This window comes from Tenrec ecaudatus, chromosome 5 (genome assembly GCF_050624435.1).
Source record: "Tenrec ecaudatus isolate mTenEca1 chromosome 5, mTenEca1.hap1, whole genome shotgun sequence".
In the NCBI taxonomy this organism is placed as follows: Eukaryota; Metazoa; Chordata; class Mammalia; order Afrosoricida; family Tenrecidae; genus Tenrec; species Tenrec ecaudatus.
In genome coordinates, this window is record NC_134534.1 from 52,162,558 (window position 1) to 52,186,861 (window position 24,304).

Consider the following 24,304-nt stretch of genomic DNA (forward strand, 5'->3'; position numbering starts at 1 on the left):
AATGTTTTACAAAGTTACAAAACAAAAATAAATAACAAAACAATGAACATTACCATATCAATTTGGTGGCATAAGCCAATGGGAAATTAACTTATCTTAAAACATGGTATTCTGATCATATATCATAAAGGGGGGGGGAGCTCACTGAGATATTTTAAACAGAATTAAGTAGGTGGGTTGTTTGTTATCATTTCCATCTTATTTTGAAACTACCCTACATAGAGGTATATGTATACTGGAATACACAAATGTAATACGTGTGACTATCACTTGGAGTCAAGATTTGGAAGTGAGAAAATAAATAAAAATAAAAAATCGTAGACGTAAAAATCTTTTCCCCCTTTTCTGTGGAAACCGTTTTACTTTGAATTGGAAAATAAACATGAACTCAGGGCTTTCCGAGCTCTACTCCCTGACAACACCTAGAAAGAACCACCAAGCTCGCAGTAGTGACCACAAGGCTCGCAGACGGCCTCTTCTCACCCCTAACGCCACGTTCACCAACACGCTCTCCAGGGAACCCATAAACCCTCCTCTCGGCATCTAGATGGGATTCCACATGGCTTCACATGTCGCCCCGAAACAACCAGTGCTCACAGGCCTGCCTCACTTATTTCCTGTCTAATGCTCCATGGCCGCTTGCTTGCAATTACAAGCAACCCTGAAATAGCCTCAAGCATGTTTTGCCGGCCAGCTAAGTTCCTGGAAGTACATGGACTGCTTTAGAGGCCACTCCTCCGTGAACCACTCAGGCCACAATCTAGACGGGCGTATCTGAAGTTTCCTGGAGCCTCAAAACTCTTTCACGCGGATACTCTGTCCTCTTCCTCCAATATCTAATACTCGTGTGGACAATCGCACGTGAAATGAACTCCAGTCCTTCCTGCGTGAGTCCGTATCTTACCCTATCCGCCTGCTGTCCAAAGGCCACCGCTAATCCACGCAGACTTGGGGCTCCTCCCCGACAGCAGGCTCTCACTGAACCTGCTTAATGCTCACACCAATGGGTAACCCTCTCTTCATATCATAGCCATTTCGTTTCACCTTCCCACAGTAAAATCATGGAGAACTAGGGCCTTGCATTTCCATAAAGGTCACCCTGTTTAACAAATAACTGCCCAACGGCTGAACGAACGGATAAATGAATGAAGGAACGAACAAACGAGGGCTTCAGCATCTTTTTTGCACACGATCAGTCATTTAAGTGCCAGCTCAGCGATGTTTACTTCCGTTCCCAAATCTCCCACCTCTCTCTCAATAAACAAAGCACTCTGAGAGGTAGGTCCTTTGGAGGCGGGCTGTGAGTGAGGCCAACACACCATAGTGGACCTAGGAGATTCTTCCGGAATAAATAAAGGAAGCTTGACCCAGGAATCACTGTGTAACATTATAATGAAAACGACAACTTACCAGTTACCTGTAACTGCAACCTTCCACTGTGGTGATTACTAGTGGCAGACCTTGGTGACGCAGTGGCCATGTCCCAAAATTCAGCTTACACCTAAAAAGAACAAACAAAGCAAACTGCATTGATGCGTTGAACGAGAGTGTAAGTGCCGCTATTAGAACTGTTTGAATCCACTAAGAAACCATACCTACTACAGTATTTTCAGACTAGCAAATGACGACATATTCACAATTCTTTTCCATTTAAAACTGAACACTGTTGGTATGGTGGCTTTTGTCTTGGGCTGCTAACCACAGGGTTAGTCTGCTAACCATCTGCTCCTGCAAGACACGCAGCCTTCGAAGTCCCAAGGGGGCAGTTCTACCCTGTCCTGTAGGGTCGCTGTGAATCAGAATGGAATCTGCAGCAGTGTGTGAGTTGCCATTGGAATAATATAGCTCTTCCTTTCACTGTACCTAGCTCAGAATCCTTTAGCCCGGGCGAGATCCTCAGTCTTTGACTTTTAAGATCTTGGCCCAGAAAAGGATATTATCAGTGAGGCAAGGGGCCAACTTTTCATAAAAAGGGTAGTATTTTATCAATGTGATCAGAGTATCTGGGCTATGTAGTAACATGGCAATACTGGGAAACATGAGTGAAGGGTGTACAGGTATTCTTTTTATGAGGTATTGAAACATTTCTGTTTATGTCTGAAAGTTATTCCAAAATGAAAAGTTAAAACATAAAGGTATTCCAGAAGAAGAACCCCTAGGGCAGGCATTCATGAGACAGAGAGGACTGTAAAACTGGCCATGCCCGCATGGATATGCAGTGTTTTCTGTCATTCACGTTCTCCTGTATGAACGATGAGAAATGGTAATGAAATAAAGAGGCATGCTTATAGATAGTCTGAGACAGATTTGGGGAAGACTGCAGTATAAAGTTGCTCCTATTACTCCTGGCAGGTCAATAAGGAGCCCCGGGGCTGTCGTGGTTGAGTCCATCTCTTAACTGCAAAGTGAGCACTGGAAACCACAGCAGCTCTTTTGGAGGCAGGCATGTCTTTCTTCTCCTGTACCAGGTACAGGAGTAGTGGTAGTCTCGGCAGCAGCTCACAGGGCAGTTCTACCCTGTCCAGTAGGGTCACCCTGAGTTTGGTTTGGCTGTGAGTAGGTCAGTGGTCCTAACCTCCACAGTCGATTCTGGCTCACAGCGACTTTGCGCAGGGTTTCTCAGGCTGTAAACCTTTATGGAAGCAGATAGCCTCAACTTTCTCCCAAGGACTGGCTCGCTGGTGGTTCGGAATAATCGACCTTGAGGTTAATAATCCAAAACATACCTAAGCGTGCCTCCAGGGCTCTTGATCAATGATACCATTTAAAAAAATAAGCATGAGTCATGTGGAATATCACTTACTCGTCAAGTAAGAATAACACATCTCGAGATCAAACTCTTTCTATGAAGTTCCACGATGGTGCATGCAGCTGATGTGCTGAGCTGCTAACCAAAAGGGTAGGCATTTGAGGGTAACCAGCATGCCTTGGAAGGACTGAAAAACTGGCTACAGAAAACCTTATCACAATTTTGTAATACAGTAAACGCTGTGGGAGCCGGAACTGATGGGGCTGCCTTATTTATCTGGGTCTCACAAGTGTTCTCTACCTTTAGCAGGGTGCCACTTGACCCTTATCAATCAACTCTCTGCTGGTGGAAAATCTTGGGGAGTTTTCCTTCTTTGACTGGTTTCCCTCCGCCTTAGACGAGTTCTGGCTTTTGCAGGTTTACGCTTTTGGAGAAGGGCATTTTGCTGGCCGAAGCAGGGGCTCGATAAAAAAGAGGGTGAATCGACATAGCGGCTGCCACCCTGGACGGTTATCATTGAGGGATCGCGATCTGACAAGGGGCTGCGATCTAAGCCAGGATCGCGAGCTGCACTGTGTACATCCTTAGTGAATCTTGCTTGGTAAAGATAATTGCTTTCCAATTTCTACTCCATCCCAATCTGATTTTTATTTGAAGAAACGTCAAAGGAGAGCTACCTCGGCTTTCTTCTACCAGAGCCAAATAGAAAGGCTCCCTGCTCCTTCACCTGTGCTAGCGCTCAGGATTCTGAACACGGATCTGCTCACACCGGTGTTTATCTTGATGTTGTTTGCGTTCCCTGTGTACAGTCTCCTCTATGCTCCCTTTAGATCCTTCCCCTAAACCCCGGCGCCGAGGACTATGAATCATTACACTCACTTCGCTTGTTTATAATTGATCAATATAGATAGATACGGACAGACACGATCAATAGTTGTGTTAGTTGGTTTATTGATCCTAATTCAAACCCACCAGGCAGATGAGGCTGTCTGTTCCTGTAAAAATGTAAAGCCTCACAAACTCAATGGGGCGGGCCTACGTTGATCAACAAGGTCACTGAACTGATGGCAGTGGATTTGGGGTCTACCTACTATACTCAAGAGTCCTAAGACCTCGTTCAGGCCAATGCTCTCAATCTGCACAAACCGAGTTATCCAGGTGGAATTTCAGGTGCATGGAGCAGAAGTCAGACTGGGAGGCAACTTTGGAAAAGGAAACATTCGGGAAGCTAGGACTGTCATCTACTTTCCAGCCTCCCAAACCTGATCAGCCTCTAAAGACAATGTGACTCCCCTCCACCAAAGGAGAATGCCGAGGTAAGCAAAGTGCTAGGTTTGCTCTCTCAGAATTCCGACACAGAGCGGCAATCCCCTGCAAAGGGGGGCGAGAAGCAGCTCACTCAGCCATGAGAGGAAGGCCCAGAAAAGAAAGATGGATGTAAGCTGATGGGCTCAGAGTCCCCAAGGGCAACCTGGGCATTCCAGCCGTGGGCTGGGAGATTGAGAGCAAGCTCCGGGAAAGAGCTGACAGAAAGGATGAAGGCTCCACGTCTCCACCTGAACCACAGCCAGGCAGCCAGTCCCGCCTCCAACTTGAGGGAGGTAGCAAGCCGGTCACTTTCGCAGTTGCCAGTAAAATGAAAACCACGGACGACAATGAGTAGGACTCTACACCCATCATGTGCTTTCTCGTCGTCTCTCCTGGGGCATGCCGGGGCAGATCAATCCAGCAAAGGTCAAACTCATCATCAAAGCGGGGAAAGGGCAGGGGTGGGTGGAGATGGGGCAAGGGGTGCACAGGAGTGACAGAACGACACGAAGAAATGGGCAAACCTGCACAGCCATGGGTGAGTTCAACATATGCAAAGTGAACGTGAGAAAAATGAAACAAAACACAAAGGTCAAAGAACAAATAATGATTTGATGGACCACATAAGACGAACCCAATACACAAGTCTTAGGAAATAAATATTCTTTTCAAGCACAAAGAGAAAATACGAAACAAAACAAAAATAATTGGCTGTAAAGAAAATCTGACTGAATTTCAAAGAACTGATATCTTATTGTTCCCAGTCTCTGATCATAATATCTAATTAGTTAAAAACCAGGAACAAAACATAACATCTCTAAATGTGAGCAGGAAAAAAGTCCTACATAGTTCATGAGTAGTCTAAGAAGAAACTTTATTGGAATTTCTTGAAACAACAACAAAACCCGAAAGTAAAAATTGAATGATAGTGAAAGTATCCTATACCAAAAATTTTTAATAGAAAAAACTTTACTTGGATGGAAATTTAAAGACTTACACTAGTAATACAGTACTACAGAACAAGTTAAAATTGAGTCAATCAGCTTTCGAAAAACAAAAGAAAAATTGAATGAGATAATAAAGGATAGAAATTAATAAAATAAAATAGAAAGATCAACAAAGCCAGAAGTTTACTCTTAGAAAAGATGATTTAAAACAAACAAATGCCTGGCAAGAGATCAACGTTTTTAAAAAAATAAAATACATGAAATTAAGTACAGTGGGAGTTCTCTAACAGACTAACGCATGAATGAAGGAACGAACAAACGAGGGCTTCAGCATCTTTTTTGCACACGATCAGTCATTTAAGTGCCAGCTCAGCGATGTTTACTTCCGTTCCCAAATCTCCCACCTGTTACAAACCCATGTAACAGATGTAGCAATCCCCATCAGTGGGGCCAGGATGCACAGTTAAATAGCATGCTGTCCTGCAGGGTAACCACCAATGAGAATGGAGGCAATGGCCAAGCGGTGGAGCATAATCTAGAAGGAGCGCTTGTGACATCGTGGGCTACTAGCTGGGCTGGGAACCACAGGATCAACAGCTCGAATCCACCAGTCACTCAAAAATGATACCATCTTGCTTTACAAGGAAAGACATGTGGTAAATAAAATGACTGATTTCAACACAAGTCATCCTCACATTCAGTATCAGAGTTGTGTGGCACTTCAAATAGAATATACTGTTATATGCCATATTTTATAAGGCAACATAACATGAGGTCTATATAGGCATATTAGCTCTCAACGTGCATGGGGTTTGGCTGTTAAAATACAGTATTAGTTTTTAAAAATTCATTACTTACTATGTACCAAGAACTGGGCCAGACACTGGAGAGAAAGATGAGTAAGACACGATTCCTTCTTTCAAGGAGCTCATAGTCCAGTGAAGAGACAAACCTGCAAACCAACAAAGAGCTTTCAGTGTGGTTATTATGCAACAGACGCAAACCATAAAACAGGAGCTCTGAGGCACAGAAGAGAAGGTGGGTAATCCAACCTACAGGGCTACGAAGGGTCCCCGAGAAGAGCGCACCGGGCGGGCTGCTACAGAGAAGCACTTAGGGGCTCACTGTAGAGAGCTTCAAGGAGATATGTATTTCTTGGGAATCAGAATGGCCTCCCCAGAATGAAGCTTAGGGTTCAATTTCTTTGAGCTCTGATTATTGTTAACAGTGTTCCTCTTTTAAGATTTATCTTGACCAAATTTCAGAATTCCAAATTTTCAACCTGCAGAAGTAAAAATATTAATTCTTCCCAAGACTTTTAGGCTGTTTTCACTCAGGCTACAATTTTCAACTCTCCTTTTCCATCAACATTAACCTGGAACTCTTTTTAAAAAATCATTTTATTAGGGGCTCGTACAGCTCTTATCACAATCCATACATACATCAATTGTGTCAATCACAATTGTACATTCATTGCCCTCATCATTCTCAAAACATTTGCTCTCCACTTAAGCCCCTGGCATCAGGTCCTCTTTTTTCCCCTCCTTTCCTGTTCCCCACTCCCTCATGAACCCTTGATAATTTATAAATTATTATTTTGTCATATCTTGACCTGTCCAACATCTCCCTTCACCCCCTTTTCTGTTGTCCGTCCCCCAGGGAGGAAGTCACATGCAGATCCTTGTAATCAGCTCCCTCTTTCCAACCCACCCTCCCGGTATCACCACTGGTCCCAAAGGGATCATCCGCCCTGGATTCCCTGTGTTTCCAGTTCCTATCTGTACCACATCCTCTGGTCTAGCCAGACTTGCAAGGTAGAATTGGGATCATGATAGTGGGGGGAAGGGGGGGGAGAGCATTTAGGAACTAGAAGAAAGTTGATATTTCTTCATTACTACATCGAACCCTGACTGGCTCGTCTCCTCCCAGAGACACTTCTGTAAGGGATGTCCAGTGGCCTACAAATGAACCTGGGACTCTCTTATACGTGTATGCACCCATGCAAACACACAAACACACATATCCCATGCCACATCTCCCCTTTCATGAAGACTTCTTCTTCCTGCTTTTTACCCACTTAACTTTCTTGCATAAAAATAATTTATATTTAATATATATATAATTTAATCTGTTTTACCTAAAAGAGGCCTGGTGGTGCTGCAGGATAAACACTGGGCTGCTACGATCAAGGATAGCCATTCAAAACCATCAGCTGTCCCATGGGAGAAAGGTGAGGCTGCCTGCTCCCATAAAGTCTTGAAAACAGTTCTACTTAATCCTTAAAAATTGCTTTGAACTAGAATTGACTCAACGGTAAAGGCTTTGGTTTGGGTTTTAAGTGTTTATTTCTTTCAGGCAACCACACAGAAAAGTGTTCTGCTTTCCAATGAACTTATCTCAACTTTTACCACTCACTAATACTTCTATCGGCTAACACTTCAAGCTATTTTAGGGGCCAGAGAAAAATCCTTTCTAAATGAACTGCAAGTTCCTTCATGAAAAGGCAGTATTTTTCTTAAAAGACTTTGGACAAAATAACCTGGAGACTAAGTACAGCACACCAAGAGTAGGCCAGTGCAGTAAAGCAACTAGCAAGGTGACTTCTACCTGAGCTGACAGAGTGTATGTTGCTCTCTTCCAGGTCCAGTGTTAGCGATTTCTAAAAAATGACAGTTATTGAAAACTTAATGCAAAGCTATAAACCTCTAATAATGTTAGAAGTTAAAATAAAATCTAATAATGTTAGAAGTTAAAATAATGTTAGAAGTTAAATCGTGCTCAGTCATTGAACTTTCCCTGATAAAAGACTTCCAAATTTTGCCTGCTGGTCCAATTATTTAGAGTAAGGGATTACTAACAAGGAATGAAAAAGGGGCCTATCATTTACCACCTTAGTCTGAATTTGACTTTGAAGGGAGTGGGAGGCAGTATACAGTGGATAAGAACAAATCTGCAGCAAGGATGCCTGGGTTCTGTTGCATCACGGTCCTGTCGGGTCACTGGGAAGGTAGTGAACATGCCCCTTTTCCCCTGAAGGTCTCTTATTCAAGAAACATTTACTGAGCTTCCCTTTTATTTCCCCTACAAAACCCTAATCCAAGTTTCTAACCGAACTTAATAAATTAATTTACCAGGCAGCAAGTAAAGGCTGATTCATAATCAAACGAGTTTTTCAGCATTTCTTTTAAACCTGTTTTCTGAAGTTAGTTCATGTACTAGGTATGTTTTCAGATGATTTGTAAACACTAGGCCTGCAAAATCCACAAAGTATGCTCTTTGCCCTGAAAGCGTGTATAATTCAGTAGTGAACAGACACATAAATTGCCAGCTCCAAGCTCACGGGCAGCGGTGAGAGTCCAGACTACCACGGGAGCACAAACGAGGCGCGTCTTAATTGGACTGGTTGGTGAGAGGCTGGGGAGGGGTGGGGCAGAATCCTGACCCCCGCGCCGAGCTGAGGAGCATTCCAACATGAGAAGTGCGTAGACCAAAGAGAAGACGTGCTTTCAGGACATCTGCATTCAGAGAAGGGCCACGAGCCATTCCCGAATGGCGCTGTGCTCGAACGGCACAGAGCAGTGGGCACTCCGCACTGGGCTGCAAGCAGTCAGGCCAGCGGTTTGAAACCACCTCCGCCCCTCGGGAGGAGCATGGGTTAACAGCCAGTCTCGGACACGCACGGGGGCACTTCCCCCTGGTCCTACAGGGGCCCTGCGAGCAGACGCCACCTCGACCGCTGTGAGCTTGTCTGTTTTAGTACGCAGAGAAAGATGCAAGAGGAACTACTGAGGTAGCAGGAATGTACCTGCGGAGCACGAAAAGAGCACATCCTCATTTTAGTTAGCTCGCCGCCGCAGTGTGCGAATGGCAGCCTGAAGGTGGGGAGATCAGATGTCTGCGTTAACCAGCGAGAGGGCCCGGCTGGAAGAAGGATGACTTAAAGGTGCTGAGTGCCGCCTATGAAACCCTCCTACCAGCACCCCCAGCCAAGCGCCTCTCAGCACTGCCACCAACCCTCTTCCCCAGACCCGCCCTCGGCCCTCCAGGCTACCCAGCAGCTTGCGAAGGGGTCTGCGTGGTGCCCACCTAACGCGGCAGGCGGCCAAGCCCAGCCAGCGGGAGGGGTCTCGTGCCTCGGAAAGGCCGGTCGTGAGAGCCGGGTCCTGCTCCGCACCCGTGGGGCTGCCCGGGGGAGGTACCAGCCTGCGGGCAACGAACCACAGCCCAGCCTGCTCCCAACTGCGACTCGCAACCCAGCGTTCTCACATTTCAACTGGGGCAAACGCAGGCACATCCGTGGCTAGCGTGGGCTGGACTGCCTTTCTCCAGACGGTCTTGTGAATGTCCACCAAGTGATGGGATGGGGCTGTGCCAATAAGGTGCTTGCGGACCGCCCAAAGGGCCCAGTAAGAGAGAGGAAGATGTGGCTGCACAGTGTGGGAGTTACCGAGAGCACAAGTACTAGAAGCCAATGGCTTTCGAGCTATATGCACAGCCAAAAACCTCTTTGCTGGAGGAGTTCAATGATTAAGAAAAAGGAAGACACTTGAACAGGTGTTCACACAGGAGGAAGAAACTGAGTTACCTAATCTACTGTCAACTTGAGGGAAGGGGTGGAGTCGAGCCTGTCAACCAGGTCACAGCCAATTAGGCCTCAGTGTGGGCATGGCCTTCTCCTGAGGATTCTGGGAACTCCTGTCTTCCTGGAGGCAGGACACAGGCTCTCCCAAGACATTCCTGTTGACAAGCCACATGGAGCTACACTGATGGAGCCAGAGCCCTGGAGCTGGAGGAGCTATGTGGAGTCCATGGCAGTGCTGAGATGCTCCCACCACCACTGGATCCACAAGACTTCCCACCCACCGACCTGTGATCTTCCTGCATTCAGCATGTTTCATGAGTCTGAAGAGGACTTTATAGATTGATATCGGACATATGGGCCAATATCAGACTTATGGCCTTGATCTGGACTGGGCTGGGAAGTTTTCCCAATGTTCAATTGCTCTTGTATATAAAGTTTTTTCTTAGACACATGAGTGTCTATGAATTTGTTTCTTGAGTCCACTCAGACTAACACAGAAACAAGGAGTCAGAAGAGCCAGATCTGGGAGAAGGCAGGAAGGGTTTAGATCTCAAAAAGAGATATGGGCAGAAGCTAAGATTACAGAGAGATGAATGTGCGTGTAGAAATCTTCTAAAGTGTTTGGAAAGGAAGTCCTTTGGAGGCTTACCTCTAGGCTCCCACATCTTCCATGAAGCAGGAAGTACTCTTTGAGAAAATATGAATACAGTGGTCAATAAAATATACATACTCTTTGAGAAAATATGAATACAGTGGTCAATAAAAACAGACTTCCCAGTTTTAACAGGGAGGTAAAGAATTTGACACCCCCCCCCCCCAAAAAAAAAAGGTTTAGAACGAATGCTGAAGAAAATGTATACACAGACAGAAACAAGGATCCAGGTAAGCAATGGCCTCAATCCCCACTGTATGATTTTTTTTTAGGCCATTCAAATAATCCACGTTTCAAAGTAATGATAACAATGTTTAGGGCTATTTAGAGGATAGGGTCTTAGAAGGTAAAGGAGCCCATTCCAGTTATTAGGAGCTACTCTTCATGATTATTATGATTCAGCTCATTACATCTCTAATTTTGGGCTGGTTGCTAAGTATCTTCATAGCTCTGTAATCATTGATTTCTCCATCTCCATTATACTATTAATTTCCTTATCAATACTCAGTTCTGTAACTCCAGAACCTAGCTCAGTGTCTGCCCTTACTAAATATTCAATACACGTAAAAAAAAACCTACAACAATATGTGCTAAGCGAGGATTCAGAATTTTAAAATGTATTTTGATAGCACAGATCTTGAAATAAAGAAAATTCTGTTTGGGGCTCCCATTTAATCGTTGCCCTAATCTAAGAACACTAAATTCTTAGAACATTGCCCTACTCCATACTCATCCTTATGAAGAGATCAATGAAGATGTGTGTGGTATAGCAAAGTGTGTTGAAGAAATCAGACGGTTCCCAGCTATCAGAAATAATAGCATCTGTCATCTTAAAGGGTTTTTGTTTTGAGAAGCAGCCATTTAAGTGAGGAATCAGCAAAGTTCACATGGAAGAAACATATCAGGATGTGATCCAAGGATTGTAATAAAATCCAAATCTGCAAGGCAATGGTATCAGAGTTTAAATTCAAAACATCCTGTTTGAAGCCTCCAATGGACCCCCCTTTTGGTAGAGGTAGAGTAAAATGTGACAACGTATCATTTGGTGCCCCTTTTGACCCATTTTAAAGTTGTTAGTTTTTCATATTTTCTGCTTTATTATTTTATTCTGCTTTCTTTATTATGTTTTGTCATTGCTATTGTTGATTTTGTTTGGTATAATTTTCTGTGTATGAAATCCAGGAGTAAGTAAATCTAGATTAAGTAAGTCTACAGAAACAGTAACTGGATTAGCAATTACCTAGGAGCATGGCAGGGGAGGTTCGGGGGCAATGGGGAGCTAACGACAATGAATAAGAAAAAGAAAACATTCTAAAATTGATTGTGGTGATGACTGCACAACACTTCTTAATATGATTGAACTCTTAAATTGTAATATGTGAATTATATGCCAATAAAACTATTTGAAAGAAAATCCTATACGGTGGGACTACCCACCGCTCATATCCTCTTTTCATCTTTGCTTTGCTAATTTGGAACTGTAAGAGAAACTCTGTCTGTGTCCACCTCACCAACGTGACTCAGTTCCAGTACCAAAATACATGTTCAGTACAGAAGCAGAGAGGCGCATAACCTAAAATCCTCGTTTGACATATTTATCAAACTATTCAAAGATTCAAAGGGGCAAAAGCATATAATGCTCATTATAGCAGACACTTCTCCATGTCCAAGCCGGCTGCTAACTCAGTACTCACTAGTCACTGTCATCCAGATGATGCCAACTCATTGAGACCATTTGGGACAAGACAGAACTGCGGTTGAGTTTCCAAGAAAGTCCCGTCTTTCTCCCTCGGGTACTGCTAGTTGTTACAAACGGCTGACCTTTCAGTTAGCAACCCAGCTCGTAACCATAATGCCAGCCTGGCTCCCAACAACTCAGTAGTAATATTCAAAAAAAACAACAGAACACTGTAATCTATGGGATTCCAACTCATAGTGACCTGCTGCCCTTTTGGGTTTTCAAGACTTTAAAATCTTTACAGGAGCAAACAGCCTTATCTTTCACCCTTGGAGCGGTTGGTGGGTTTGAATCACCGCTCTTATGATTAGACGCCTAATGCTCATTCCACAATGTCACCAGGCCTCCATTTACAATAACTATCGAATGCAAGGCTGACAGTACCCTTGGCCCATATCAGAGACAGTATGTGTTCACAGTGGAGAAAACATAAGTTTGGCACCAATATTCTGGAAGGCCACAAGATGGTGGTGTTGTTTCATAAAAGATCAATTCATTTCTGAAATTAAGTGCATTACACCAAACTTTTTGTAAAAATGAGATTAAAAGTTTCCCTCAATTGCATGTAAGGGTAAGATATAAAATGTTTATACTTCTCCCTGTCTTACTGAATGCAAGTAAAAACCACCAGTCACTCCGAAGGAGCGAGGCAGGGTCTCAGAAACTCGGAGGGGCAGTTCGACAGTGCCTACAGGTCACTGTAAGTGCACCGGTTCAATGACAGTGAGTTTGGATTGGTTTTCTCCACCCCTGTGCTGTACAAAAGCAACGCAAATATACATATACTTTCAATAACAGTAAGTATCTTAAAACTTAGGTCCCCAACTTTCCATTATTTATGTGAACACTTCTCTCTATAGAAATGGGCCGTGTGGAAAACTCAATAGGCAGAGGGGACTTGCTGCATTTACATGGGACAGCCAGGCACTGCAGGAAGGACTCATTTAACCTGGAATCTAAGCACCCAGTAAGCACAATGACTCTAAACCAACCAAAAAACCCCCAAAACTCACTGCCCTCAAGTCAATTCCTACTGAATGCAACCCTACAGGGCAAAACAGAACTGCCTCTGTGGGTTGTACAGGAGCACTGAATTATATATGAACGAGCTGTTGAATCGGAGAATGTTTTGTTGTGCATATTTTTGCCACAATTAAAAAAAGTTATGTGAGTAGAAAAAAAAAAATCTTTACAGGCGCAGACAGAGTCTCCCGCCGAGCAGCCGGAGACTTTCAGTCAGCAGCCCGACACGCCATCCACAACCGCACTAGGGCTCCTTCCGCGTTTGCTAAAAACCAAACCAGGCCCACTGCCATCAATTCGGTTCTGACACACAACAATACTACAGGAAAAAGTAAAACTCCTTTGGGTCTCCAAGACTCATTCTTTACTGGAGCAGCTCATGTTTCTCGTACAGTGGCTGGTGGACCACACAGTAAGCAGTCCAACACTTCACCCATTAGGGATCCGACATGTTTAGCAGACCCTAAGTAAACCTGAGTGAGCCCCTCACTGAGATAAGTCGACACAATAAAAACCCACTGCCGTCAAGTCGATTCCAGCACACAGTGACTACTTACAACATCATGGAAAGTGTACAGGGCACTGTGTTCTGTTACACGTAAGTTCACCGAATCAGAGCTGGTGTGATAACAACTAAAAACACTGTCAATCGTTTTATTTTTTTTAATCTTATTTTATCAGTTATCCTCAGTCATCATTATTATTCTTGTTAACAGATGAAGGAAATTATGTTTTGGGAATTTAAGTAAATTGACCAGGGCCATAAAATTAGTGGTAATCACATTTGAACCTGGATCTCCAGGGCTCAAAGCCAAGGTTCTTTTTACTGCATCTGAGCTTCAAAATTAATAAATGAAATAAGAACTGCTGAGCGGAACCTATGCCTCAAAATGAGCAGTTTGCTAAGTCAATCTCACAATGGAATTCTCGTTTTAAAGTTAAAGTGCCCAGATAGCGAGGCAGCTCTGTTGAACTTTAAAGCTGGTCGGGGCAGTGCTTTGCCTTAAGGTTGAGCCAGAAAGAACCCAGTCTTAAAAGATAAAACATGTAAACGCAGTAAGAACATTAACAATGAAAGAAGTCAGCCATGGGGACCAAATGTGTGTTCTGGGAGAAAAATATCATGCAGGAACAGCATAACATTCTTACTTTCTGAAGGTCAAATTTCATTGTAATTCTGTCACTTATAACACCACACTTCAAGATGGATGACATAAACATGTCCATAAATACTGACTGACTGACTGACTGACTTGATTCAAGGAGACATTTTAATAATACACTTGCTTAGGATACATTTTTTTCTCTCTTCAAATTGTGTCATTTAAATGTGTTATATATCTTCCAATATATAGTATTTGCTACATCTCCTGAAGCAGCACAATGCACAATCAAGGTGCCTGGAGCTCAAGCTGAGGCTGAGAGGTTATTAAGAAACTTACTCAGAGACACACTAGGAGCCAATGTAGCAGGTTATGTGTTGGGCTGCTAACCTCAAGAACAGCAGTTCAAAACCACCAGCAGCTCCTCAGAAGAACAAGGAGGCTTTTTAATCCTATAAAGAGTGACAGCCTGGGAAACCGGCATGGGTAGTTCTACCAATCTTATCAGGTCACTATTGGATTGGAATTTACTTGATAGCAGTGAGGTGTTTTGTTTTGACTCAAGAGCCAAAATTTCTTAATGTCAAACCTGCTGGCAAGGCTAGCCCTGTTCCTTACAGCACTGGTCACTAGGATGTCAGAATCCAAAATCATGTTTACCCCAAGATCTTCTGATCATTTGTAAGTAGTTAGGATTCTATTTTAACAGCATGTGAGTAGCAGTATACATCTGCTAAGCATTTCTATTCCCATGCACCAACTTCCAGTTTGAAACAAGCACATGGGGGAAAGGGAGTATTCAGAGTTAGACACACATAACCACACTTCAAATTTACTATGTGTGTGTGTTTAATGTTTCTATTTTCTGTCTATAAAACGAAGCCATCAGTATCAAACAAATAAGAGTTTTGTGACAGGGAGGGAAAAAAGGTTAGCCGTAAATCTGGAAATCTAGCATTGTTTTTAGAACCAGGACTGTAATAGTAGATTGTGCTCGGTTAAGTGTTATTCCCTAACCCTGCCCAACCTCTCGAAAAACCAAACCCATGGGCACTGAGTTGATTCCAACTCACAGACACCTAATAGGACAGAGTAGCGCTGTCCCTTTGGGTTTCCGAGACTAAACCTTTATGGGAACTGACAGCCTCATCTTTCTCCCGAGAAGGGGTTGGTTGGTTTGAAGTGCTGACCTTGTGGCTAGCCCCTCTACTTGTACTCCACTATACTACCACGGCTCCATCTCAACCACACCTAACCCGTCCCGACCCCCAACCTCTCAACAAAAGCCACTGAAGCCGCACTATTTATGTGGAGGTATGCAACCTACAGTGCTGTCCCACCATGCTTCCAACAACACAACTGAAGACAGCGCAGAGTAAGAAAGTACTCGAGTCTGTGCCACATGGCCAGGCAGGGCTGCAAAGTGAGACACAGCGACCCCGCCTGCGGCAGGGATCTGATGAAATTGACTTTCAAACACTTGATATGAATAGAACACTGGTATAATTTTTTGTTACAAATACGCAACTTCAAGCTATTACTTTAAAGCCATTCAAACAACAAACCATGCTAATTTACTATTTACATATTTCTTACTAAGGAATTTTAAAGAATGCTTAAAGTAGAAGTTCCTCAGCTATTCTGCACTGAGAGGAAAACATCACAATCCAAATTCACAGAAGCACTTTCCAAGATTAGAGAATCAATTAAATGTCCAAAACCGATTCCCAGGGTAATGTAATCTTTCTCAGATTTAAAACACTTTAGTAAAAGAACAGGGACACAACCCTTTATCCACAAATCCAAGATGCTATGAAAACTGTTTCTTTGTAATCCGTATGTTAGCAAAAACGAAACATGAATTCATTTACAGAAAACCTGATGTATGAGAATTTATTTGCCAGTAATTAACATTTTTTCTAAAGAAATTACAGGGTACTGTCCTAAAATTCAATGAGATTTTATATAGCATAGTCTGAGGGCTTTAAAAAGTTTGTAGAAAATGAATTCAATGTTAATGAACTCTTTGAAACCCCCTCGGATATTTTATCATTCTCACTCACTCAACTCACTGCCATCAAGGCAATTCGGACTCATAGCGACCCCGGGCGGGACAGAGAAGAATTGTCCCTGTGGGTTTCTGAGACTGTAAATCTTTCTGGCTTTCAAAAAGAAAGCCTCATCTTTTAGCCATCAACTAACTGGTAGTTTCAAACTGACCTTGCAGTTAGCAGCCCAGCATGATGTAACCTCTGTGCCACCAGGGCTCCCATATGTGGTAATTAACTTTTAAAAAGTCCATGGGAAAGGGATTTTGAGCCTGTGAGTTTATGCAAATAACTGAATACTGAATGCTAGTTTTAATCCAAACAAGAAATCTATGAATTAGATATTTTATTTGCAGTTCAAATATGAAGAAACTAAGGCATAAATTAAAGGTTACTTGATCAATAGCACTCAGCCAATAAGTAGCGGCTTATCTAACTTTAAGGCAACTAATATTTAAAAGGGAAATTAAAATACAATGAAAGCTTCACAAGAAGCTATAATAGCCGAAACATTGAACTTGGAGGAAAAAAAACCACACCATTCTGGGTATTCCCATCTGAACAGCAGCACTGTGTTTTATGGCTTAAAAGGAGATGAATGTGTTCTTCCACTCACCGACCAAGAAAAGGTTCAATAAGATATGGATAAAAGCAAGCAAACACACAAAATCTCAGACAGCAATACCAACTAAGCCCTGATATTGAAATTGAGAAAACATCCAACTTTTAAAAAAGACAGTAACATGTGTTTGCCAACCCCAAACCACTGCTGAGTAGATTCTTAGTCATAGCAAACCTCCTCACCCCCAACCAAAAACCAACCAAACAACTGACCGCTGTGGAGTTCACGCCATCTCACAGGGACCCTCTAGGCCAGGGTAGAACGTTTCCCAGACTCGAGTTCTTCATGGGAAGAGAAAGCCCCATCTTTATTGCAAGGAGAGGCTGGTGGTGGTGAACTGCTGACCTTGTGGTTAGTAGCCTAAGACGTAAGCACTATGCAGCCAGCAACTCCCCAGAACGGAGTGAAATTGCCCAACACTCTAAACTTTCCTGAAGTAGCCTGTTGCATTTTTCTCCCACACATCCATCCATTGGTGCGTATCAATCTCCAACCCTCTGATTAGGGACTGAAGGCTTATCCGCTGGCCACCAAGGCCTCTGTATAAATCACCCATATTTTGGGTGTTTCTAGTAGCATCACTGACTGAGAGATGTGCTGTGTCAATGAGATGTGATCAGGTTTGGGAGGCCGTTGGCCACAGGACCAAAGAGGTTGTCAGTGACATAGATCTAGGCTGTCATCCCCACCACTCTAAGCAAGTTAGGAAAAAGGAGCTTGAAGTTTATTTCATGTTGTTTCAAAATTTTAACCTTTTCTTGTGACTTTCTTTATTCTAACTGCCAATGTCCTTACATAATCAATGTCTTTTTCTCACAAGACAGGTGATGCTCCCAACCAACCAACTTTTTATTACCCCCAAATCAAAGTGCTGTATTAGACACATTCCAATCAAAATCTCGACTTCTGAGGAGCCCTGGTGGTACAGTGGTTATGTTGTGGGCTACTGACCACAGGGCAGCAGTTCGAAACCATCAGCTGCTCCTCGGGAGAAAGATAAGGCATGTTACTATAAAAAGTTACAGCCTCGGACACCCACAGGGGACAGTGATGAGGCCTACGGGGTTGTTAGGAGTCAGAAGCAACTCGATAGCAGTGAATCTGCTTTTGGTTTTATTTTAGCTAGAGAAGGCCCTGTGGCTCAGTGGTTGGAGTGCTTGTCTGTTAACTAGAAGGTTGATGGTTTGAAGCCACCAGTTGCCCTGAAGACGACAGTTTGAGCAGTCAGCCTTCGTAACAATTTACAGCTCTGGAAACTTGTACTTGATGGGTAGGTTCTACTCTGCTCTAGGGCCAGTGGCCCCACAGCACTGGGTTGTTGATGATTTACAATGACCTCAGCGATAGTCTGATAAGCATGATGCCTAATTGAAGTCTCTCAGTAAACCAAACAAAACTAAACACTGCCTTCAAGTTCATGCTGACTCATAAGTGACTCTATGGGACTGGGTCTAGATAGAACTGTCCCTGTGGGTTTCTGACACTGTAATCCTTTACAGGAGTAGAAAGTCTCTTTCAGCAGACATTTAAAATATATTAATTTCATTCAAAAGAATACTTTTGTAAAAGTAATGTCCAGAGAAATTTTAACAAAGATGTCTAATAAATGCTATGCTCAGTCACTTCTTGTCCCCTTACTTTCATTATCCTGTATTAGGTTTCTAGCTTATTTGGATCAAGTCCTTGGCAATTTTATCTTATGTCCTAGATACAGAGAAGACGCTACTATGAGGGGGTACCCAAAAAACCCTCGTGGAGCGAGCTATCATAGCATGCATTGTTCTCACTAGGCACACATCCAGCAACTCGCTCTGAGCTAGTGCACCCAGTGGTGTCACCAGGCGGGAAGGTTCTCTCTGGTCACAGTGACTATTTCCATAAAAGCCGTTTTGCTCGAACTTTTTTTTTTTTTGATTGCTGATTTAAGAGAACAACATGCAGAGGTGAAATTTTGTTTCCTGCTTGGGAAAATGCCACAGAAACTGTTGTGATGTTGAACACAGCTTACAAGGACAGCGCTATAGGAAAAACTCAAACATACGAGTGTTTTTCTCATTTCAAAGAAAGGTGAAATGGTAATTGATGACGATCAACTTCCCAACTCATAATGCAGTTAGAGTTCCTTCCACCAGGTTAGACTGTTACTCACGCTTACTATTTCCTGATTGTGGCAGACAGGGGACTGGTTTTGCCACCACAACAATACACCTAATCATGCAGCCATCTCAGTGCACCAATTTTTGACAAAAAAAAAAAAAAAAAACCCAGCATGCCTTTCTTGTCCCAGGCTCCTTATTCACCTGACCAAACTCCATTCGACTTTTTTGTTTCTGCGAATGCTGAGGGACATGAAAGGGCAGTGACTTCACATAAAAGGCGAAGAAAAACACGAGGGAGGCGCTATCAGCCATCCAAACAGATGAGTTTGAAAAATGTTTCCAAGAATGGAATCGCAGATTTAACAAATGTATTAAGTGTATGGAGAGTACTTTGAAAGTGATTAAGGTTGCTTTGTAAAAAAATTAAATACGCCTGGCGACGGGCGCTCGGCGGAGGTCCCGGGGAGTCAGCCGCGCGACCATCCCTCCCTTCTCAAAAAAAAAAAAAAAAAATTAAATACATAGCTTTGAAAAAATTCCAGGTTTTTGTGGGGGAGAGGGGAGACCCCTCGAATTAATTTCTTTGTTCAGGGCAACTTGGTGAACACTGCCAATAAAAAATAGCTTTAAACTGAGAACACTACAACCTCAAATTACTGATTCACTTTCTACAACAATCCTTGATGAAATTCATGAGGTTATTCGTCAAATATAATGTTTCCTGTTCTTGATAGCGCTCCACGCAAAGGTTCCAAAACCACAGGTCTGGAAAGGTACTTGAGAATCTACTCGTCCCACAAATATCCCAGAGGACTATCACAAACATGGGTTTCATCTCATGAAGGCATTAAAAATTCCTGTTTCCAGGTTGCTCAGCCAAACCATCACTCCAGATTCATCATTCTCCTTTTAACAACATATTTTTAAGACTCGAGTTTGATATGCAGCTCTAAGGTACCAAAATGAAACCCAGTTGTCACTGAGAAATGAGATGCCCAGAGTAAAATGGACAGACTACCTTTTTTCACATTTTCAACTTGAGAGCAGTGAATTAAGAGCAGTGAAAATGACTGGAGGATTATTATGTATCCAGCTACCCTTTCGCTACAATCATCATTTCAACTGATCCTTACAAAACCCACTGAGTTCCCATTTTACAAAGGACAGAGGCAACGCAGCAAGTAAACTGACAGACAGAAGTCACACCTGACCGGCTCTCAGCTCATTAATCAGAATGAATGACTTTATTCTAAAACTTTAATAAGAGTGAAATGCTCTAACTTTGCCAGTATACCGAGTATACCGTAACTTAAACAGAAAGTGGGAGTAGGGGTGGGGTGACCAAACGACTGTCATCCAGTCGATTCCAACTCATAGTCACCCTCAACAGGGCTTCTTCCCAGGCTGTCAATGCTTACGGAGCAGATCGCCTCATCGGTCTCCCCAGCGGAACAGAACTACGTCACTGCATTAATTCTCCTCCCTATAGCCCCCAAACACCAACCAAGAGCAATATAACCTGACAAGCTTGGCCCAAAGTATGATCACTGGATCCTACAGCAAGTCATGACTCAATGGTCTGCTTCCACCCATCCTGCTTAATCATAAGTATGGATGGGTATATTACTCAGCTAGCAAAAGAACTGGTTTCCCTTGGTTAAGTAAAAAGTGCTACCCCCCCCCCCCCACAATTCTGTTAATGCTAGTGTATTTTACAACTACCCCGGTAATTGGGGGGTGGGGGGGTTAGGGGTGGAGGCAGGGCGGAGAGCCATTCAGAAGCATTTTAACATTCTACCTGCCCCCTTCCTGGACCCTAGTTTGTCCTATTTCTTAAATTTTCATCAGGAGAGAAGACTTCCGGTCCAGTCTCCAGAAGCGTGTTCTTAGCTTTGTCCAATCCAAGTCATGTGATTAGGGAGAGCACTGCCTAGGAGAGGCTGGGTGCCTAGATTCTGCACTTCATTTGACCCACTCCTTTCAAGTGGAGCAAGTCAATCCTGCCCCTTTATGATAGGGCACTGTTTCAAAGTCCCCCAAACTGAAGGCCACCGAGTGGAATTCCTATTCATAGAGACCTTATATTGCAAAGCAGAACTGCCCCTGTGGGTTTCCTAGGCTGAAAATCGTTACAGGAGCAGAGAGCCTCATCTTTCTCCTGCAGAGCGGCTGCGGAGTTTGAACTGATGACCTTGTGGTTAGCAGCCCAATGAGTAAACCAAATATGCCACCAGGGTTTCATGTTTCAAAGCCCAGCTCAAATTTTGCTCCGCTTTTCTGCCCTGGGATGGTGACATCTGTTTCCATCTGTGGAGTAAACCAAGTGTGCCATCATGTGCAGAATCGGCAGTCCCTCGGAAAGGCCCAGTCTCAAAGTCTACAGTTGGGGAAAATAATGGGCCGTGTAAGCTGTAGATTCCAAAATAGTTTTCCAGAGCCTTTGGTTGATTTTTGTCTTTTGAGATAATATAGCTGATTCTCTCCTTAAATAATTGTAGTCATCTGTTACACTTCTGGTTCCAAATTAACTTCAGTAACCAGGATTCATGCCCTTGTATAGTTCACTTCTTCAACTCTGGGCTGGGCCTCTAAGTTGCTTGAACCAACAGAACCAGACTACTAGTTCTACTTAGGAAGAGAGGGAGAGCTGCTGAGACTTCATGGGAACAGAGATGGGCACAGGGCAAGCGGTTAGGAGGGAGAGAGAGAGAAGACCAGCTGGCAGCTGAATGCAGCCACTCCAGTGACCACTGGCAGCTTCAGCAGAACCATCCAAGTAAGCCCAGCCATGATTAGCAAACCTGTGAGCGAATAAAATAGCTGTTACTTAAGACACTTAGTTTTAGGGTTGTTACACAGCAGTGAAAACCATACAAAGCTCATCTGGCTCCTTGTGGTTTTGCATAATTTGTCCAATGCTAGGGGAAAAAGGCATAATTAATTATATTCCCAAATTTTCACCCACCCTCAGAAGATAAACTAAAGCCTATGAATCTGAAATACATACACAGAAGAGCTTCTTAAAAGTAATGGGGATGGTGAATCTTTGCTGTGTAATGGAAACATGAATTATTGTGACAAGATACTTTTGGAAATAAGATGTTGATTTATATGCTTCAGAAAAATAAAATTTCATAGCCTTTTATAAGAGTAAAATACACTGATAAAACCAGAATTAAAATGAACAGATTTCCAAAAGGAAATCCGTATCTATAGTACATCTCTATACTTTTCTAGATGAGAAATTAACTTTTGCTTTTCTTTGCTGGAAGGATAAATGTCAAAATTACCTACAAACCTCCAATGCAAATGAGGTTAGCATTTTAACACAAAAGCATTTGAACAAAACTTGCTCAAATTCAGTTCTACATGGCACAGAGGTCTAACAGATTCCCAGCAGGTGTTTAAATCCCTTGACCTACTGTTCATATACAGGCTTCAATTACATTTCCCCTATAAATGAAGAGTCAATACACTGGCTCCTCACTTATCGATGATCTCAGCATCCAATATTTCAACATGTGACAAAAGTACAAAACCTACCACCATCCGACTATTCTGCTTATTTGTATCTGACAGTCATGAACCTCGGGTAATGCTGACCGGGACAGTTAAGGTTATGTGTCAACTTTGCTGGGCTATGATTCTCCGTAGTTCCAAGTATGGTAGCCATTCTGTGATATAATGTGGTCCGTTCTTTTGTGACATGATGTGGTCATCCTCCATTTCTGGGCAACACAAATTTGTGCATACCAGCCTGGTCTTTGGAACCTCACCATGATGAGGTGTGGGCCCAGTTTAGCGGGAAACGAACAGTGATCCATGGATTAAAAACACTTCTGTTTTAACCCTAATTCTGCCATTTACTCATCATTTACCTTAAGCTTTTATTTATTAATTTGTTTGAGTCTCAGTATATGAGGGGGCTTCAAATCATTCATAGAAATGTTTCATTATCTTTTCATTCCATTTTTCAAGAATTTTTTAAAACCCTGCTCATATTCATGTAAAAATAAACTAACCTACTAACTGCTTACATTATCCTGAAAATCAAATGATAAAATATATGCCACCACACACACACACACACACAAACAGAAAATGCTATACACTAATGTTAGGTACATTATTCTTAATGTCAGAAAAAGAGTCAGCCCCCAATAAAATGAAGAAAAAATAATAAAAAAGAAAGAATCAAATGCATCTATATGGTTTTCTGTTAAGACATTTTTCATCCATTAGCTATTGGTAACCAGTTCCTTGGGCACTACTACAAAAGGAGATTGACTGTTTTTCCCACTATTCATTATATATTATATGTTAGTCAGATTGGAAAAGACCCTGATCTTTCTACCAAAATTTTTCGAACTACTGGAGATAACAAGTTCCCTGCCACAACTACTAACCAACTACCATCAAGTAGATCTGACTCGCGGCAACCCTGTGTGCTCCACAGTTTTCCTGACTGTAAACTTTCAGAAGCGGATCACCAAGTCTTCCTTCTAAAGGACCTCTAACTGGGTTTGAACCTTCAACCTTTTGGGCAGTAGCCATGCGTTTACCCATTGCAGTACCCAGGGATTCGTTGGTTCCCTACTACGAGGGAAAAAAGGTTAGAGATTTAAAAAAAAAAAGTTAAAAAATCAATTATTTACTAATCAAGTTATGCTTTAAATATACCAGGAAGAGTTGGCTACTCAATCGGGGAAGAGAGGGACTTTAATAAGAGCACCTCACTTCATTAATTTTTCAAAGTTTCATTTTCAAAGTATTCTTAAGAAGCCAGACCTGAATGGAGAGAGAAAAATGTTTGTAAAGTTTCTCTTCTTTCACTTACATCACTGCCTTTACCCCAACCCAAGCTGAGAATTACAAAGGTGGCAATCGTAAAATGATTACTTTGACCCATTAACCACACAGTTCATCCCCTATACTCACCAGCACCCACACAGGGGAATCCAAGGGTAAGATATTCTACTGAAAACCTCACTCACTGCCACTGAGTCAATTCTGACTCATACCGACCCACCGACCCTATCCATGGGCAGAGCAGAGCAGAAACTGCTCCTGTGGGTTATAAATCTTTATAGGAACAGAGAGCCTCATCTTTCTCCCTTGGAGCAGTTGGTGAGTTTGAACAGCTAACCTGGTGTGTAATCCACTATGCCACTAGTGCTCCAAAAACCCAAGATCCAAGAATCACAAAATGCTAGAAGTGGAGGAAACCTGAATTCAACCGATGGCCAATCAGTCACATTCTCTTCATACAAGTAAGAAAACCATGATTGTCAACAAACTCCTGATACCATTTTGTCCACTTTCTAACTGAAACACCTAGGGCAGATCATTTAACTTTCAGGGCTAGTTTTATTCTGTAACATAAAACAAGTAAAATAAGTCAACATTCTCTATAAACTGTCAATCCCAGCACAA

The 24,304-nt window shown here is 42.8% G+C and overlaps 1 protein-coding gene across 4 annotated transcripts in view; it reads right to left on the reverse strand.

Moving 5' to 3' along the window:
- WWP1 (WW domain containing E3 ubiquitin protein ligase 1) overlaps positions 1 to 24,304 on the reverse strand; it is an 88,736-nt gene that overhangs the window by 59,427 nt on the left and 5,005 nt on the right. For all 4 annotated transcript variants that reach the window (XM_075549517.1, XM_075549519.1, XM_075549516.1 and 1 more), the window contains exons 2-3: positions 5,863 to 5,956; positions 1,411 to 1,501 (exon numbers count right to left, since the gene is read on the reverse strand). In XM_075549517.1, the coding sequence (XP_075405632.1) occupies positions 1,411 to 1,480 (70 nt within the window). In that variant the 5' untranslated portion in view covers positions 1,481 to 1,501; positions 5,863 to 5,956. The remainder of the gene's footprint in view (positions 1 to 1,410; positions 1,502 to 5,862; positions 5,957 to 24,304) is intronic.